We start from the raw sequence: 19,420 nt of genomic DNA on the forward strand, positions 1-19,420 counted from the left end.
CAAGAATGTCAATTTAACTTAAATTACAAAGCTGGGGTACGCCTTTAGAGGTTGCCAGTATGAAAGAAACCCCCTTTTTAGATGCGGAAAACGGTCTAGTAGTGTTTGTAGTAGCCTGTGAATGGGACTCCTTATTAAAATGTATGAAAATAAGCTATGTGACAAGTTATTCAGTTCAGCAGCTCTTGACATGCTGAGTGTATGTACCGGGGGTTTCGTTTCAACCAGACTTAAAGTCGGGGTGTAATTTCCGTACTATCTGCCTCATGGCAACCCGTTTTAAAGGCACAACCCCAAAGTGCGCCAGCGGAGAAGCGCCTGGCAACACGACCGCACTATGAACCGACTGTCTCTGGAATAAACGTTGTTTAGCAGCTCCAGGTACGTGAGAGAGCTTTGAGTGTGTGACCATATAACCTCTTTAAGGAAAGAACATCTTCATTTTCCGCTGCAGCTCTTCGGTTTCGTGCGCATTGGCTCAGCCAGTCTGCTGCATGCGGTCAGATGGGCTACAAGGCGCATTTGAATGGCACATTTAATTGTAATTGAGTTAGTTGGAGACCTTTACAGAGGAGATTACCAATCTTTTGCTTCGACTTTTAGTCAGTAATTCCAGTTATTTCTTTAAAAGAAAGAGAGCCTGTCGTGTTAAAAAGCCACTTGATTGAAATGCTTAATTATATTCACATAGCCCGCATTCGAATATGTTAATATTCTTCTTCATGTCAAATTTGGCATTTAGGAGTTAACATTGTTGCCAGGCTGCTCTGCTGTTTGACGTAAAATAGAAAGCACGGACAGTATCAGTACCCATGGAGACTGCGAGTGCCGTGCTCTCCAATGCAGTGTTGCTGTTGCATAGAGACTGAGAAAAACTGTGAATTTCAAGGTTGATGCACTGAATGACAACGCGGCTATTTTAAGCAGACCTCGTCTATCTCTGATTTTCTCTTTCTACCCTATAAATTACCTTGTTTGTTGAGTAACGCTGTTTTTTTTCCCCGTCTTTTTTTCCCTCTTCGTTGCAAAAGGATCATTACACAACTCTCCAGAGTCACATCAGGAGGACATGGGGTGGGACACTGTCACCAGAGAGGATTCTCATCATTTCATGGTGAACTCTGAGGTGCAGAGCTGCTCGATTTAAATGCATAGCTGGACAACATCTGGCTGTATGATGCATTTTACCTCCCCATAGATTTTATTGTAAGTACCAAGAGCTGAGCAGCCATTACCCTTCAGTGCATTACCTGAATGGAAATATGGACACCTTCAATGGAGGAATTGTGACTCAACATGCCCAGGAACTATGAGGTAGGTCTTCATATAATAAAATCGTCCTACTGTTAATTTTTCTGGGTTACTTGGCCATGTTTTAATATATTATGACAGATTATGCAATCTGCTGCCAAGTGGGACAGTCATTGGAGAGTCATCATGTGCAGCCAAATGCTCCACACAGAATTTAATGTAATATTAGAGAGGAGATTCAAAGTATCCAAAGAGACCAATTAATATTTTCAAAATATGTTGCACTTAATGTTCAAGAGATGTATAATTCAACAGAACCGTGCAGCCAGAAAATCAGTATTTACTTTGATTGTTGAATAAGTGCAGAGAAAATATGGCTGAGTGAAGAGATGACACAAGAAGATGGAGAATATACAATATTCTCAAGCAGCAGAATGAGAGGACTTTAGCAATCATAGAGCTATTTAAGGTGAAATTTAAGCTCCAATCAGAGTTGTTGTGTAGTTATGAGCCAGACTGAAATAAGGTGTCAGACAAGACAATTACTGGAGCAGCATTTATTTACATTACCCTCCATCAAGATTCACAGTGAGTGATATATCTGACTTTGTCAGATTTAACTGTTTCCATGTATACAGTACTAAATCAAGAGAGATGTACTGCTTTGTCCACAGGAGGCGCCAAAGTGGACACAAACTGAAAGTTCCTTATAGGAGCTTTAAATGTTAAAGCTGTATGTTTTAGTGCAGGGTGCCAAATCGCCTAGAGACATGCTTCCCACTTCCATTTCTTTACGTGTTCTCTTGAATTGAGGAGTCTTTTCAAATATACCAGCACCCATACGCTTTATCTAATTAGCAATATATCACCATTTTCTTTGTATGGAGGATTTTTATAGAATGAGGGAGAAAAGTTGTTAAAAAGTGGAGTCGTAATGTCTTGGCTATGTGATGGAAACACAATGGGAGTGAATTTTCAAACGTGCCACGCTGCATGCAGCAGGTCTGCACTGTTAGGGCTTGAAGGGTTGGATTGTTAATGGATAAAATGACTGATGGAAAATGTAGGGGGATGATACTAACACTGTGGTTGAGGTGAAAATCCACAGAATAACAATGAGGGGGCTGATGTACTATATCAAGTTTTCTGCCCTGATATGTAACCAGACCTTTGAGGATGTCAGAAGGCTGCTTTCTTAAACATACCTTTATCAACCAAGCAAAATGCAGGCCATCATCTGCTTCACATATGCAGGAGACAGTGCTGAAACTATGCAGTTGAAGCCCATGCTTTTTGACAAACTATGTGTCAAAAATAGGGTGCGATTACACCCTATATAATAATATATAATCATATCGGCAAACATATTGGCCAATACAGATATGATAAGCCCATATGAGGCCACGTAATGGCCGTCTTTGGGCCTTCTTACAGTAGATATTATTTTGGGGAAATGTAGTGTTTTCCACTTCGAGATAAACGCGTTCCATTTAGGTCATATTTTTATTGACAGTGTCTGTGCAGTGTCAGTATTGGACAAGGCTGTACATTAATGCACTCGTCTGGGTTGTAACTGACCTAAATGAGCATTCTGTTCAGGGGTAAATGTACCCGTAAATAGACTCACTTGAATATTTCTGGTTCTGGATTATGTTCTGTACAAATAAAAGACAGACAGCTCTGGTGATGACTTCACCAAGAGATAAATCCTGGAGCTGCTCCATAGACAGTGAATAATACAACAACAGCTCGAGCACTATGAGCAGAAGCCATCATGAGTGTACTGCTATAAGGGCACCTTTAGTGATTCACTGCTGCAAGCTGTGTTTGCTCCAAGGATACACATTGGGTGGAATATTTTAAACAAAGAGTGTACCAGCCATGTGTTTTAGTCACTAGGTTGATCCCTGTGAGAACACTCTGTACAATGACACAGGGTGTCAAAATACATTGATCTGGATAGATCTGATGATCATTGATCCAATATCACTGACCAAAAAGATGAGAACATCATTCCATATCATCATAGCATCCCCATTCCCATTCACCATTAGTCAAACAGCTTCATCTGGTTTGTCCTGATTCTGTTAAAGCTTCTATGAGCAACTTTCTATGTGAGTAACTTTTGGTGCCCTCTGTGGCCAAAATGATTATATGCGGGCTTATTGATTATCTTGTTCTATAAACGTAGAAGTAGTGTTATCTGATTGCTTGTATCCTGCTGCCTTTTAAGAGTCAAAAGAATCGCACATTGTTAAACTGTGCTGTGGAAAATATAAATGAAGGTTGTTTCTGACACCTGTCCCATGGCAGTGGCTCAGACATTGATAAAATATGTAGAAATAAAAAATCTTGTCACTGATGGCGCTCTTCTTTGTTTTTGTAGGCCATATTGAGGCATCAGCATTAATATTAGTCTGTTTCATTATTAGCTAAAAACTCCTAAGAGCACTCTAAATGAGCCACTGCAGGCTCCTAAACTCTGAACGAAATCAAACTTGTACTCAACAGCCTTCATTAGTTATCTCAAATAAATGCATGATATAATACAACAAGCAACCATCATAGTGTTATCATAGAACGTGAAGGATAAAGTGTCTGATTCTCACCCTGTCTATGCATCATAACTTTGCTAGATTTTCTTTAGAGTTGGTGTCCTGTAACATATGACCCATAGGCAGTTGATTTAAAGCTCCTGTGAGGAACTTTGGGTTGGTGTTGATTTTGGCGCCCCCTGTGGACAAAGTGGTACATTAACTCTTTGTTGAATTTGTCCTGTACCTGAGTAATTACTGATAAAAAAAGAGTCTCATCTTGCTTTGTTTTAACAGTCACGTTAATCACCTGCTGTGAATCTTTACTGTTTAAAATGTAAAACACAAGCTGTTTCTGCAGATCACTGTGACTCATTAGTCTGACATCTACCCCACAGCAGAGGTTTCAAGCTATAAATAATACCTACTGTATTTTGAGATAATCAGTCTTGTCACTGATGGCGTCTTTTGCTTTTGTAGGTCACGTAGAGGCACCAGCTTTAATGTCAGTCTGTTTCATAACCAGATGACAACTCCTCAGGAGCTTTAAAGTCACTTTATCAAAGTACTTAAGTATGACGCAAAACTCTCAAATCCAATCTAAAGCTTCCTCCTTGTTGTAATTGTTGGTAAAATGGATTCTACAGCTATACAGGTCAAGGATCCACAAACAAGCCCACTTGAGAAAACCAACAATGTTTGACTCTAAATGCATTCAACATCAACAGGAGCCTGTTTAGAGTGAATTTAGGGCCAAATACAGACTACCAGACAGTCTACACTGAATCAGGTCACAGTAGTTGTTCTCTACAGCTCAAACTTGCCTCTCTCTCTGCTTCACCAGCCTGGTCACTCAGTAGGGATGTTGGCTGCCGTGGAACATGGTCCCATCCTCTGCAGTGACTCCAACATCCTCTGCCTCTCGTGGAAAGGCCGGGTCCCCAAGAGCGAGAAGGACAAGCCAGTGTGCCGGAGACGGTACTATGAGGAGGGCTGGCTGGCCACAGGGAATGGGAGAGGAGTCGTTGGGGTGACGTTTACATCGAGCCACTGCAGGAGGGACAGAACTACACCTCAGAGAATCAATTTCAATCTTCGAGGACACAACAGTGAGGTATGGCCATGAATCTGCTTCATTTCAAAGGATAATATTCCTCTTTTTCTCATTTTGGCTCCAACAAATCTGACATTTACCTTAATCTCACCAAAAAATTAGCATATAAATAACCATTTAGGAAGTGTGGGGCCAAACGGAGATTAGCCAAAACTTTGATAAGTATGCATCCAACTTGAAAATGTAGGCCAAAATATGAGTACAGAATGTGACTGTTTGCTTTATAAAACAGGTGAAAAGACGTGAAAAGAAGATAAACACTTTCAGGGAGCATTAGGATGAAAGCTATTAATATCTACACTTGAGTAATTATGTCTTTGCATGCTTTGTAATCAAGTTTTGCTCCTAAAATCCTTCAAATTGACAGATTCAGACAACATTATGTTGTTATTTCCTCTAGAGGCTGACTGGGACTCTCACTGCAGTGCTCTTTGAAACCACATTCATCCTAAAAGGCTTTTTGTAGCATTTGTGCACCCGCTGTAAATTAATCATGACTGATGGCATATGCAGAAAGCCACCTGTGTTTGAAGAAGAAAGTAGTTACAGTGTCTTTTTTGGGTACTTTTGCAGGTTGTCTTGGTGCGCTGGAATGAACCCTTTCAGAAGCTGGCCACCTGTGATATGGAGGGAGGTATATTTGTGTGGATCCAGTATGAAGGGAGGTGGTCAGTAGAGCTGGTGAATGACAGAGGAGCACAGGTACTGCAGAGTCACATTCACATATGATGTATGATGTTTTTAGATGCATAAATCCTGAACATTGCACAAAAAATGTTTAATATAATAAATAATTTAAAGCTCCTGTGAGGATCTGGTTATGAAACAGACTGAAATTAATACTGATGTCTTTTTATGACCTAAAAAAGCCAGCAGACGTGTTAGTTACAGTTCACTTACGGTTATTTTGAAATTCCCAAATCACTGGTGGGGGTGTAGGTGTCTGACCAAGTCATTGCTGATTCAGCTTTTTTTCTCGCATGTTGCATGACCAAGATTCTGGAGGAGAGAAGCATTTGACTTCTAAAGGAGAGCACTATGAGACCAAGCAGCAACCTCCGGTCTCAAACTATGAAGCCCATGTGGAAGTGTTATAAACTGCAATTCATCAAGAATCCGCTTGAGGCTGGCTGCAGACACCAAAAACCACATACACACCAATTCAAAAAAGACGAGTGAATTTATTTCTAACGTGACGGTTCAGAAGATATTAAGATTACAAGTTTTTGCCCAAATAAGGACATGACCGACTTGACTCCCGGACGGGAACACATAGCTGTTGGCTAAGAGGCTCAAACTCCGCCCCTTTACGCCACACTATGCCTGGTTGAGTTCCGCATTTCCAATATGGCTGCCGCTGTCGACTGGCTTTAAAACAGCGCTCAGGAACAGATGGGTGACGTCACGGATACTACTTCCATTATTTATACAGTCTATGTGTGAGATACTGCAACTAGAAACACTCATAACACTTGTAGATTATATTGTAGACTGCATTGTCCACATGGGGGGCGCCAAAATCAACACAAAGTCCCTCACAGGAGCTTTAAAAAACAAACAGAAAAACTACAGCATACAGGGCTACCGCTGTATTTTGAAGTCAACGTCCTGTACCCAAATGTCTTAAAATGGATCATTTCTCTCTCAGGTGAGTGACTTCACTTGGTCACATGACGGCACTCAGGCCCTCATCGCGTACAGAGATGGCTTTGTGTTGGTTGGCTCGGTCAGCGGGCAGAGACACTGGTCTTCTGAGATTAACCTGGAGAGTCAGATCACCTGTGGCATCTGGACACCTGATGATCAACAGGCAGGTTTTTTTTTCTGTTACAACGCATAAAATTTGATCTGTAACTGGAACTACTACATTTAGGATTCTTCAAATGCTATACACAAAAACAAGAATAAACAACTTATATAAGAGGCTTTACTGCAGCACTTCTCCTCCCTAGTATTTGAAGCTCCTGAGCATTCTGATGTATTAAAGTTTTATGTACACTGCTCCCCCAGGTCCTGTTTGGAACAGCAGATGGTCAGGTGATAGTGATGGACTGTCACGGACGAATGCTCGCCCATGTCCTGTTACATGAGTCTGATGGGATCGTGAGCATGTCCTGGAACTGCCCGGACTTTTTGGTGGAGGACAGCACAGAGAGCGACACGGACTCTGACGACAATATTCTGCCTTTGGGTACAAACAAGTTACCTGAATGCAGATATGACAGTTTACTACCTTGTGTTTTTTCCATATGAGCTAATGTACTTACTTTTCTTTGTTCCTCCAAGTGAGGAGAGTGAAGCCTTTGCTGACGGTCACCTTCTTATCAGGCGATATCAGCCTAATGAACAACTATGACGACCTCTCTCCTGCTGTTATCCGCTCAGGGCTGAAAGGTATGAAAATTCATGGGCATGAAAGGTATAAAAATGAACAGGTATGCTCATCAGATGTTATGACAAAGAGGATTATTTTGTGTTCCGTTCCTCCACAGATGTCGAGGCCCAATGGTGCTCTCAGGGAGATCTCCTGGCTGTGGCGGGCATGGAGAGACACGGACTTCCTGTTGACGCTGCCTGTGCATCCATCATGAGGAACGCCCTAGTTAAGTTCTATAACGTCCAAGGGGAGCATATCTACACGTTGGAAACACCTGCACAAGTGAGTCCTTATTTACTGAGGTATACTTTGAATGCTTTGCTGGGTAAAAAAAATACAATTCAAGCTGTGTGCAACATTGAATTGGTCTCTGCACCCATCTACTTTTAATATGCAAGGATTATATATATATGGCTGCTATAAGTAAGCTCTAACTAACATAAACTTGAGGTTTGGGCAATTATACATTGTTACGTTTTTTTTAAAGACCGACAAAGTTTCAGGGGGATCAGTAAAACACTTAGGACTAGTTAGTGTGACTCCTGAAAAATGTTGAAAGAAATTATGAACAAATTAAAAATGTCTGACCTCCTGTTGTGTTCAGATTTTGGCTCCAACAGTCTTCTTTGTAGGTCTTGCAATGATATATATTTACGTAAGCTTATGTGCATATTATCAAAATATATTTTAAGATTTAGAAAAGGGCTTTTGATATATATTCAAGGATTAAAGCACCTGTGAGGAGTCTTTAACTAGTTTTCAAACAGTGAAATGAACAGGGATGCCTTTTAAAATAAAAATGTAAAACTAAAGGCTGATTTATACTTCTGCGTCTCCCCTACACAGCAGGGGCTGACGCGGACATGAGCCCCACATGCTTGTGCGTCGATGTGTCCATGACGCGCAGCAATTCTCCACCGAAATGCTTGAGAGCAGTGTGGTCTCTCTGATAGCCGGTCGCCTGCTTCTGGCCCCGCTACGATCTCTGTTTACTTTTCCACAGAGTTTCAGAGCGTGTTCTGTTAATCTACAGCTGATACATGTTGCTGTTTATCATACAGACATGATTACATGAAGAATAGAGAGGAGGAGATGAAATACACGGCCGATGTGTGGCCGATGTCCGGGATCCCGGATGTGATGTTAATGCGAGAAATACAATACCGGCGAGCGGACCAATCACAGGGCTTGTGGTCCGCGTCGATTCTACGTGTAGTTAAATTTTGGAGGAGGTGCACGTCAGCTACGTGCGTAGGCCTCTGCATAGGTACGGGAGCTACGTGGACCCCCAGCGTAGGCTACACCGTCGATTCGACGCAGAAGTATAAATCAGCCTTTAGGTTACAACTACCTGAAAAATAGTCCTTTAATTGTTAAACTTTAAACTATATTTCAAACCTTATTTCAGTACATTTTGGAGAATTGAACTTGATAAATTGGACCTCAATAGGTTGCTTTGTTATCACTATAAGTATCAAAGTGAGTTGCCAGTGAATGTTAAAAACTGTGGTCAAAATGTGTTTTCCAGAGACCCATCACCACCATCTGTTGGGGTCACAGAGACTCTCGCCTGTTCCTTGCGTGCGGGCCGGCTCTGTATGTGGTGCGTGTGGAGCACAGGGTGGCCAGCCTCCAACTTTTATGCCAGCAGGGCATCGCCAGCGCCCTGCGAGAGGAGAAAGATGTGGGGAAACTGAACATGCCCTCACTGCTCTGCTCCTACGTCACAACTGCCTTCATACCCACCATCAAGGTGAATTGTTACCTTATTAACTGCTTTGCATTAACAGCCGGAGACAGCTCCTCTTTGATTTTGTTGCACTGCTATAATGCAAAACTGCTGACTGAGACATGTTTTCCTTTAACTGTCCAGCAGTTTTACAGCCTTTTCCTCTCTTTGTTCCAGCCCCCCATCCCCGACCCCAACAACATCCGTGACTTTGTCAGCTATCCCACAGCTGGGAACGAGCGGCTCCACTGCACCATGAAGCGAGCTGAGGACAGCCCTGAGGCAGGAGGACCCTGTTACACTCTGTACCTAGAATATTTAGGAGGTCTGGTACCTATTCTCAAAGGAAGGAGAATCAGCAAACTACGGCCAGAGTTTGTCATCATGGATCCAAAAACAGACAGCAAAGCAGGTGGGCTTAGACCACACATCTAAACTGTATACTTCAGATAGTTTATGAACTATCTACTTGTCTAGATAGCACTAGATATGGGTGATTTTTTTCTTTTTGTTATGTAAATTGATAAACTGAACTAAAAGTGTGAAAGGGATCAGTCAGGAGATTGAAAACCTGGCAAGCCAATGTTGGGTAGTTGTCATCCACATGTAAACTAGTAGTTTAGCTTCATTTAGCTTGTTTGTAGTTAAACTTCATTGATATTTGCAGCGTGACTCAAGTATTTACATCATTTGTTGACCTTTCTGTGTAGTTATGAAACTTACGAAACTACAATCTTTTACAAGTCATACAAGTTAAATATATAATTCTACTTCTCCTTTTAGCAACCACAGCCTCTATGTTAATGGCAGTTTAGCTGACATAGAGCAAACATTGTCAAACACTTGTAAATGCTAGTTGAATCTCCAACATGTTTATCATAATTGACAGACTGTTGTGATTCTCTGATGTATAATGGTCTGAAGCTTCATGCAGGAATAGCCTGATCCTTGACTGAAACAAGATTGCATGTAGCTTGTGTACATAGGATGTTTTTATAGAACTGTATTTTATTGTATTTTATATTTAAATTTTAGATATTTAAAAGCTGGAAGAGAGAAACAGCATCTCGTTTTTCCTGTATGTCTCGTATATACAGTGAAAATTGACAATAAAAACCTTTGAATCTTGAATCTTAGCTTGTGATGTCACCATAATGTTTTTATGTGAGGGTGGTTCAGGGCCATGTGAGTATGTATGGGGACTCACCTTTTCTGTTTTGTTTTTCTTCTTTCCAGAGGAGGTGTGTGTGAATCCCATGATTTCATACACTGACAGCTGCAACTGCTCCGACTCCAGTGACATTGAGTTGAGCGATGAGTGGGTCGGGAAGAAGTCCCCAAAGCTATCCAGAGGAAACAGGTCCCACAGACTGAACATGTCGGAACATTACTATATATAGATATTATTATATCTAGGAACCATTTTTAAGCATTTGCCACTTTGGCAAAGTGATCTGAACTAGAAGATAGTTAAATATTTCACCTTTTAATTTTAAAGGATGACCATGGAATTGAGAAAATCTCCCAAACTGTCACGGGCCAATCAGGAGGGCCAGCGGTCACCACGGTTGCCGACAAAGAAGCCTCCAATTCGGTCTCCAAGTTTGACACGTCGAGAGTTTTCTATGGACGGGATCACAGAGGTATGACAGTCTGATTAGATATGCGTGACGTATGTAACTAGGTTGTCCCTGGCGTCACCTTTGCTATTCAGAATTAATACAAGCTGTGGTTGTTGACCAATCAGAATCAAGTATTTAACACAGCTGTGTGATGACTGAGTAAGCCGGGTAATAATAACTGCAGTGTTGCAAAAGTATTTTGGTTCAACTGTGGATCCACAACACAAAAGCTTTAGCTGATAAAGTTTGAAGTTTATTTTGGTCTGCAATAACAGTTCCCCCCGTCCAAAAATACAGAGAAACCATTTATCAATCACAAACAAAACACACTGAAGGATTCAGTTAAACAGGAAAAAACATATTGATTGATTGATGAGCAATAAAAAAAAAAGCTTTTCCTTTGAATAACGAAACCAAAGTAAGAAAAACAAGATATTGTATTTTTTTAAATTTGATATTTTCTGTCTTGCTACGGGATATACAGAGACGTTTCTGCTTATGTCAACTCCTGATTGACTTCCTTATTTAAATACACTTAATATCTGTGATAATATTTTCCTTTTTTTAGATATAATAAACTCGGTTTAGATTCATATTCGATATGTGCTGTAAACATGTACAGAAATACTCAGGAAACCCAAATATTATATCCTAAAGCTGGAGACGAGTACAGTTTATCAAAAATAAGATACCTCCATGTTTTCATTGTTTCTGCTTCTTCACAGCACAACTACCTTGCTCAAGTCACATCCAACATTTGGGGGACAAAATTCAAAATAGTTGGACTTGCTTCTTTTCTCCCTGCCAATCTTGGTGCAGGTAATTATAAAAAAGCAACATCTTAAACACACTGAGCATTCAGATGAGTTTAACAGAAAACACAACATTCTTTTATGTTTCAGTCATCTATAAGACCAGTTTGCTCCATCTGCAACCACGACAGATGACTATCTACCTTCCAGAAGTGAGGAAGATTTCCCATGACTTTATGAGCCTGCCTGTGTTCAACCCCAATGTGTTCAGTGAGGATGAGGATGACTTACCAGGTAGGGATAGAAAAGAATATTTTTTGCTCAGGAGTTTCTGAAGATATTGAGAAAACAAGTCTAATATAACTTATTTCCAACACACCTCACTCTTACACAGTTCTCCTTTGTTTGTTTTTCATAAAGTGATGGGTCCATCAGGAGTGGCAGGAGACAATCCTCCCTGTACAGTCAACATTCCCATTGCTCCAATCCACAGCCCGGCACAGGCCATGTCTCCAACCCAAAGTATCGGCTTGGTTCAGTCACTTCTGGCCAATCAGAATATTCAGCTTGACGTCCTGACCAACCCAACAGCTACTGCAGCAGCTGCAGCCGCGGCCGCTGCTGCCTCCGTCCCTGTTACTGATCATGGGCAGGATGCAGTTGCTTCACCATATCCTGTGCCAACTAGATACTCAAACCCCGGGCAGGTGATCTTCAACGGGCTGGAGATGGGTCCGCTTCTTCCTGGTACACTTCCTCCTCCACCTCCTCCCCACCATCTTCCCCCACAGCCTCATCCACAGCGCTCTCACTCGCAGCAGCCTCGCCAACCACCATCCAAGCAGTCCCAGCAAATGCAGGCACAGCAGCAGCAGAAAATGCACCATCATCAACAACAGCAGCAGCAACAACACCACCATCAGTCCCAATCCCAGCAGCAGCAGCAGCAACAACAACAACAACAACAACAACAACAACAACAACAACACCAACAGCAGCAGCAGCAGCAACAACAACAACAACAACAACAACAACAACAACAACAACAACAGCAACAACAACAACAACAGCAACTCCAGCAGCAACATCAACAGCTACAGCAACTGCACCACCAGCAGGCACTACTTCAACAACAGCAACAACAACAACACCAACAACTCCAACAACACCAACAACACCAACAACTCCAGGCTCAGCAACACCAACAACTGCAACCAAATCAACCAGTGACACCCCAACAGTTTCATCACCAACAGCAAATCCAGCATCAGCAGCACCAGATGCAGATGCAGCATGAACAGATGCAGCAACAGCAGCAGCAGATGCAGCAGCAACAGCAGCAAATCCGGCAACAGATTCAGGAGATGAGGCAGCAGCAGCAGCAGCTCCAGCAGCAGCACCAGCAGATACAGCAGCAACATCAACAGATGCAGAGGCAGCACCAACAAATGCAGCAGCAACTGAAGATGCAGATGTCACTGCCCCCTCCTCCTACTGGATACCCAACCATTTCCTTACAACAGATTCATATTCTGCCTCAGATTCCTCCTCCGATCACTGAGCCAGGGCTGAACAGATTAGAGCATGGGCACACTCTTAAACCAAGTCTGCCACGGACTTTACCTCCCTTCAGTGACCCTGAGGGATCCATGGAGATGCAAATGAGGAAGGCTAATCCTCCTCCTCCGTATCCAGGCACTGTTGTGTCTGCAGCCACAGTTACACTTTCCACGATTCCTCAAACTCTCGTCACAAACTGTGACAGCCCTAGTGTCCTGGCACCAGACCCCTGTCTAAAGAAAGATGAATTTTTGCTTCACCCTGTCACTCTACAGTACCCAACACCTCTAGGGTACGAAAGGATCACAACCTTTGACAGCAGTGGCAATGTAGAGGAGGTCTGTCGACCACGCAGACGCCTCATTCGTAACCAAAACTCGTACGGTGTCCACGGCTCGGCCACACTGAAAGTCACGTCCTCTGAGAATAAAAAGATTCAGCTTCCCTATAGCTCAGCAACATTAAGTCGTCTCTCTGTCCCTCGATACTCCATACCTAGTGGTGACCCTCCTCCTTATCCAGATCCAGCCAATCAAGTTACTGCTACACTTCCTCCTCCCCAGAGAATTGACAGCAGTCTGATTCATGCCACTCTGCGTCGTGACCGCAGGGACGTAGGGCTTAAAGTGCCACAGATGATGGACAGCTCAAGAACCCTCCCCACCAAGGCTAAAATAAACAGTGCACTAGCACTCAGTTACCAGCAGAGGGTGCCCACTGCTTTGTACACATGCACACAGTGCAGCAGCAACAGCAGCAGTACTAGTGTCAGTGTCAGCGGGGGTGGGACTTCAAGTAGCGGCATTGCAGGTGGCACAGTGGTGAGGCAAGACTTCCCACCAGGAAAAGGAGCACACCACAGCACCATCATTGTGCACTCCAAAGGTGCCTCACCCCTGACCTCTCAGTCGTCTTACAGTCTGTTGGGTGCTGCTGATAACAGCAGAGACAGAACAGTGTATGTAAACTCTGCCTTTACTGAAGATGAGACTTTAAATCAGCAGTGTCATCTTGAGAAATCTGTACGTCAGCTGACCCTTGGAGATGTCAATTTGACACTAAAAAGACCTCCGCCTTACCAGTGGGACCCCTCTACCACAGAAGATTTCTGGCTCACCCCAGAGCAAACAATGTTAGGTCCCCCACCAGGACCTCATAAACCACCTCCAATCATCATTAGTCAAGCTCAGCACTTGGACATGACTCGACTGCCGTTTGTTCTCACAACTAAAGCTCCAGCCAGTCAGAGCACAAGCACACTTACTTTCCCATCAGGTTACCAGATATCTCTATCACCTTTTCCTCCAGGTGTGGCTCACGGTGGTCCCCCACTTCAGACTTTACAGAATCCTCCGCCCCAGTGCAATCCCAGTGAAGGGGTTGGTTCAGTCCCTTTTGGTCAACAGGAAGCAAACTTGGTTTTGCCACCAGGATATCCTCCAAATCTGGCAAACTTGGCCTGCTGTCCTCTCCCTCCAATGTATCCAGGAGCCAGCTCATGTGCCGGACTCCAACTCCATCCTGTTAACCTCCACCCCTGGAACCCTTACCCCTGCCCACCTCCAATGCAAGACCCACCAGCACCTCCCCTCCCCACCAAAACGCATCAGCTTCTAGAAAAGCCCATTCTATCCCCTCCGCCTCCTACTGGGCCTCCACCACCACCCCCTCTTCCACCTCCTCCTCCACCTACTGAGCTACCACCCTCCAAAAGTGCCACAGAGGATCTAGCAGAGTCCACCAACAACTTTCCAGAACCCTCATCGCTCAACGAAAGCCCTGTGCCGCAGGAGTCAGATCGCTTCAACAAGAAGAGTCGCAAGAGACTAGACAGCCGGGCCGAGGAGGCAAACATGTCCAACGTCTCTGAGGGCAAGTCCAGAAAGGAAGGCCGCGCACTCTCTGACTTCAACAGTCTCATTTCCAGTCCAAGGCTTGGAAGCAGAGAGAAAAAGAAGCCAAAGGGTCAGCGAGAACAACTCAATAAAACAAAGAAGATGAGTAGGAACACAAACGAGTTCCAGGACAGCTCAGAGAGTGAGCCAGAGCTGTTTATCAGCGGAGACGAGCTCATGAACCAGAACCAGAGCAGTAAGAAGAGCTGGAAGAACAAGCGCAGCCTGCGCATGGCCAGCGAGCTGGAGGAGATTAAGTGCCGCAAGGCCAATGAAAGAGAGGACCGTAGTTTGGGAAGCCAAGGGTTTGTCTATGTGATGGCCAATAAACAACCACTGTGGAACGAGGCCACACAGGTCTACCAACTGGATTTTGGAGGGAGAGTCACGCAGGAGTCAGCAAAAAATTTTCAAATTGAACTGGATGGTAGACAGGTATTGTGTCAGAAATCTTAAGATTATTTGATTTTAATAATTAGAAGATAGTGAACACTCACGGGCAAACCTTTTAGTTTCCAAATATTGACTGGTTTCATCTTTGAGTCTGAGGAGTTGCTGTGGTTTTATTTTAAAGTATGCTAAGTATCTTTGGCTTTTGGACTGATTTACCTAGGGTAATGAGTAGGGGTGGTTGAGTTTTTCACTGACTTCTGACAAATTATAAAAACCAATGCAATACATAGTGTACCCTGTGATGAAAATCATTTTTCATAAATGTTCTCCCATTTCTTGTCTTTTGTAGGTGATGCAGTTTGGGCGCATCGATGGGAATGCCTATATCTTGGATTTCCAGTATCCTTTCTCAGCAGTGCAGGCATTTGCTGTTGCCCTGGCCAATGTGACTCAAAGGCTGAAGTGAAAAGGTTACTCTGTATTGCCACTGGCACACTCAAAAGAAGCCCAATGGTGTTGGCCACAAGGGTCCACAATGGTATTGCATCCCAGTCTGTCAGGTGACAGCTGGGGACACGTCAATGTCCAGGAGGTTCTGTTTTATGAAGATTAATATACAAGGCGGTCTTGGACGTGCTGATAGTTCACAGTCTGTTGGAGGCAGAGGCAGTCTCGGTTAGTGGTATTACAGACAATACCATTTACTTAGTCATTTCTAGTTCATATATTGAATGTATTCAAGCTAACTTTAGTTATTATTCAAATGTTGTTTATTGAGGTAAAAAAAGAGTCAACCTTCCTTGGAAAAATAAAAGATATTCACACTAAGTAAATGTTGGATTGGATTTAACAAGCTGTTAGAAGGTTAAGTACCATCTGGTGCCAAAGACATCTCTTCTCTCTTTAAGTGATGGCAAGTTCAATGTACTTAAAATGAGTACTTATTTCATATCGGATTGTGTTGAAAGGATTTCTTATAATGTGAAGCACGGTGGCTTTCATTTAGCCAACCACATCTGACACAATACTGCACGGTTTTCAATCATCTTTCAGTTATTACAGACATAAATAACAGTGCTTTATCAACTATATCAAACAATTTGTTAATCATTTTAATTATATCCTTACATGTCATGTATTTTTGATGCAGTAATCGGAGTTTTAGTCTGTTTTTGTTGATAAATGTCTTCTACTTTGTTTAAACAGCTGAACATGCAATAGCAAAATACATTGATTCTGTTGCTGCAACATGTGGACTTGAGTACGGTTTAACATAGTTTGTATATTTTTTCATTCATGATACTTCTATGAAGTGGAGCAATGAATATTGTATTTCAGATTATTTGACCACCATACTGCAAATCATTCTTCACCATAGGCGTTTCTAGACCATTTAGGGGGGTGCTGAAGCCCCTCTATATTGAATCCCAGCACCCCTAAAATTTGAGAGATTTAAAAAAAAAAAATGTCTGTATGTCCTTTTTAACAAGCTACAAAAGTTTCAAAACCATACAGTACTGGGTTGAAATGTAATATCTTAACAAAAAAAATACAGCAGCTCCACTGAGTTTTACATGTTGTGCATTGCATTTCAAATGAAAGTCCAAAAAATAACTCCAATGTCAATTTTTGGTATTTTTGGTTCTCACTTTAGGGTGCTGGTTTACTCCAGAAACATACATACTGTTTATGTGTATGTTGAGGAGCTGCTGTATCAAAATGAGTTGTCTTTCCCCAGAAATTAGGGTTACCATGTTTCTCTTATGATTCCAATCCATTCCTCTTTTGCTGTGGCTCAGCATTTAAATAACTTTTATCAGGTTTGATGGTTTAGTCACAGACTTTCCCAAAAAGTGTTTTACTTTTCTTTCACAAATGTGGGAAGGAAATTGCATTAAAATGTACAAAACAGAGAAATTATCTTTCCGGGTCAGCACCCCTAAACATCCGATCCCAGAATCGCCCCTGTTATTCACTCAGACATGTTTAAATCTGATGATGCATTCTTAAATTGGTCAGGTGTAAATTAGCTTTTGCATCTTTTATATTCAAAGAGTCCCCTCACATTTGTCAGTAATGGTTAACAGTAAGTGTATGTGTGCCAAATAAACCCAAATTGCCAAATGTGTGTAACTGGTGTTAAAGTAAAGGAGAAGGTGGTCCCTCATATTCAACAATTTGCATAAAAACTGAGATCCCCTCACACTCAGTTGGCTCTGTGTTGTTATCTTTGGGTGTTTATGATGCTACTACATCAGTAGTTTGCCTTGTTGGAGATCAGTGCTGCTTTAGATAGATAGAGCTTGTGTGCAATAACGTTACCTACGTAGAACTGATGTTGAACTTGCAAAAGAAAATACAAAGCTGCTTGCACTGTGTATTTAGTAAATAACTTTACATTATTATATGCTTCGAAAAATGTGCTTATATGTTGCTAATTCCAGTAATTTTGTACTCCATCTTTGCTTTAACATAGTACCAAGAGTTTTTTTGATGTTCCATTTGGAAAAAAAGAGATTAATTAACTTTCAAAGTTAATAAATAAAAAAACCTTCATGTGTCAGAGGAATGAGGTTCATTTAGATTTGGTGCTAATGTATAAAGGAAAACATTGTGGAAATGTGAGGACATGTTTCATATGTGGACAGAAAGTTAAAGAAAAGAAGTAAAGAAAAGAATACATTATTTTGAGAGGCTAAAGGAAAATGAGTGTGGTGATTTTGATTTAACAGCTTTGATTTAACGCAGCTTCAGAGACTCCAGCCAACATGAGTATCAGTTATCATCAGTACTGCCTAATTAACAGCTGGTTGACAGATTTTTCTTTTTCTCTCTTGTTTTATGAAGGAAACAAATGTGTTATGACCATATGTTTATATGGACCTACAGGTTGGACAGAGTGTATTATATATGTATTAATAAAAACATTGTTTCAAACGTATTTCATTTCCACTTTGACTCTTTCGTTTTCTGATGCAAGGCCAGTTATTTTAGGAGCATACCATGGCTTCTCCTTTCGGCCATCAACTTTTTTAAAAAACTTTTTAATAATTGTTACTTTATAGGCTCTTGTTTGCTTTATATATATATTTTTGCACTGTCTGCTTTGCTACTGTGACTCTTGAATTTCCCCGTTGTGGGATGAGTAAATGACTATCTGATCTTATCCTATCTTATCTTATCTTAAGTGATCATCCATTATAATGTTCTTTAAAATAGCAGAATAGAAGACTATTTTGATATAAATAAGCAATATGTTTGTATAAACTGCAGTGAAAAATCGGGAAAAATTTCCTTCATAGCACTCTTATTTATTATTACACATTTTATACATACATTCTGAAAACATGTAAATAGTAATATAATACATATTGATTAAGAACAAATTTACAAAAATGTCCCTTTGACTTTTTTAACTTTTCAACCAGGTCTCCAAAAAATGTAGAAATCAAATTTGGTATTAGAAAAAAATTGGATTTCAGAGGGTCAATAAAGTTGTTATAAGTTTCTGTCCACAGTCCGGTCTGTTTCCTTTTAAAAGGTTTTGCGTACGCTTTTAGTAAATAAGCTGTTTATTTAATTCTGCAAATCAACAAGAAACAACTGCTTGAATGAAAATGTATCCACTCCATAATCAGAATTTTAAAGACTGCTTGAATTATCAATGTATTATTATTATTATTATTATTATTATTTTGCTTATTCTTTTTTAATTTGAAAAACTTATTGAGGAAAAAATATAGAATAAACTGAATTTAAAAAAAACTCAAACTATATCACATATATTTAAAAGTGAAGGGACATAATCAACCTTAAAGGGAAGTGAGAGGACATATTATTCTGAATTCCTTCCTTCCTTCTTTCTTTCTTTCTTTCTTTCTTTCTTTCTTTCTTTCTTTCTTTCTTTCTTTCTTTCTTTCTTTCTTTAATCTTTAGCAATAGAAAGGAAAAAAACAGGACAAAAATGAATAAAGTAGAAAATACAGGTGATTATATGAAATGTCTCTGTTAACTGAAAACAAAGTTGTGACGAGCAGAATATTTAAGTGTCTGGAAACATACTGAATTCTATGGAAGCCCATTTCTGCCACTTAGAATTTATTTTTTTTAGGAAAACAAAAAAAAAAGTTGTCATAATTTTTGATATACTAAGCCATAATTATTAGATATTATCTCATAATAGTGACTTAGTT

General features: G+C 41.1%; 1 protein-coding gene across 2 annotated transcripts; it reads left to right on the top strand.

Annotated features, from left to right (window-relative positions):
- The first annotated feature begins 287 nt into the window (after positions 1–287).
- On the top strand, positions 288–18,391 carry tulp4b (TUB like protein 4b). Of its 2 annotated transcripts, none has more exons than XM_034675706.1 (16): positions 288–381; positions 1,032–1,314; positions 4,630–4,899; positions 5,473–5,601; positions 6,548–6,709; positions 6,910–7,090; positions 7,186–7,293; positions 7,392–7,558; positions 8,805–9,029; positions 9,183–9,417; positions 10,242–10,383; positions 10,504–10,648; positions 11,353–11,446; positions 11,530–11,673; positions 11,800–15,269; positions 15,577–18,391. In XM_034675706.1, the coding sequence occupies exons 2-16, from the start codon at positions 1,297–1,299 to the stop codon at positions 15,691–15,693; spliced, it is 5,607 nt and encodes a 1,868-aa protein (XP_034531597.1). In that variant the 5' UTR covers positions 288–381; positions 1,032–1,296; the 3' UTR covers positions 15,694–18,391. The 2 variants fall into 2 exon arrangements, with proteins under 2 accessions (XP_034531597.1, XP_034531598.1); XM_034675707.1 differs by having other exon boundaries at positions 10,242–10,365; positions 15,577–18,167.
- Positions 18,392–19,420: the final 1,029 nt, after the last annotated feature.

The sequence above is a fragment of the Notolabrus celidotus genome, chromosome 22, assembly GCF_009762535.1.
Source record: "Notolabrus celidotus isolate fNotCel1 chromosome 22, fNotCel1.pri, whole genome shotgun sequence".
In the NCBI taxonomy this organism is placed as follows: domain Eukaryota; kingdom Metazoa; phylum Chordata; class Actinopteri; order Labriformes; family Labridae; genus Notolabrus; species Notolabrus celidotus.

What these genes read in the sequence shown, in the direction of transcription:
- tulp4b (XM_034675706.1), top strand. An exon ending in CCTTCATACCCACCATCAAG is followed by an intron (nt 9,030 to 9,182) that starts GTGAATTGTTAC and finishes TCTTTGTTCCAG; the next exon opens with CCCCCCATCCCCGACCCCAA. An exon ending in CCCTGCCAATCTTGGTGCAG is followed by an intron (nt 11,447 to 11,529) that starts GTAATTATAAAA and finishes TTTATGTTTCAG; the next exon opens with TCATCTATAAGACCAGTTTG.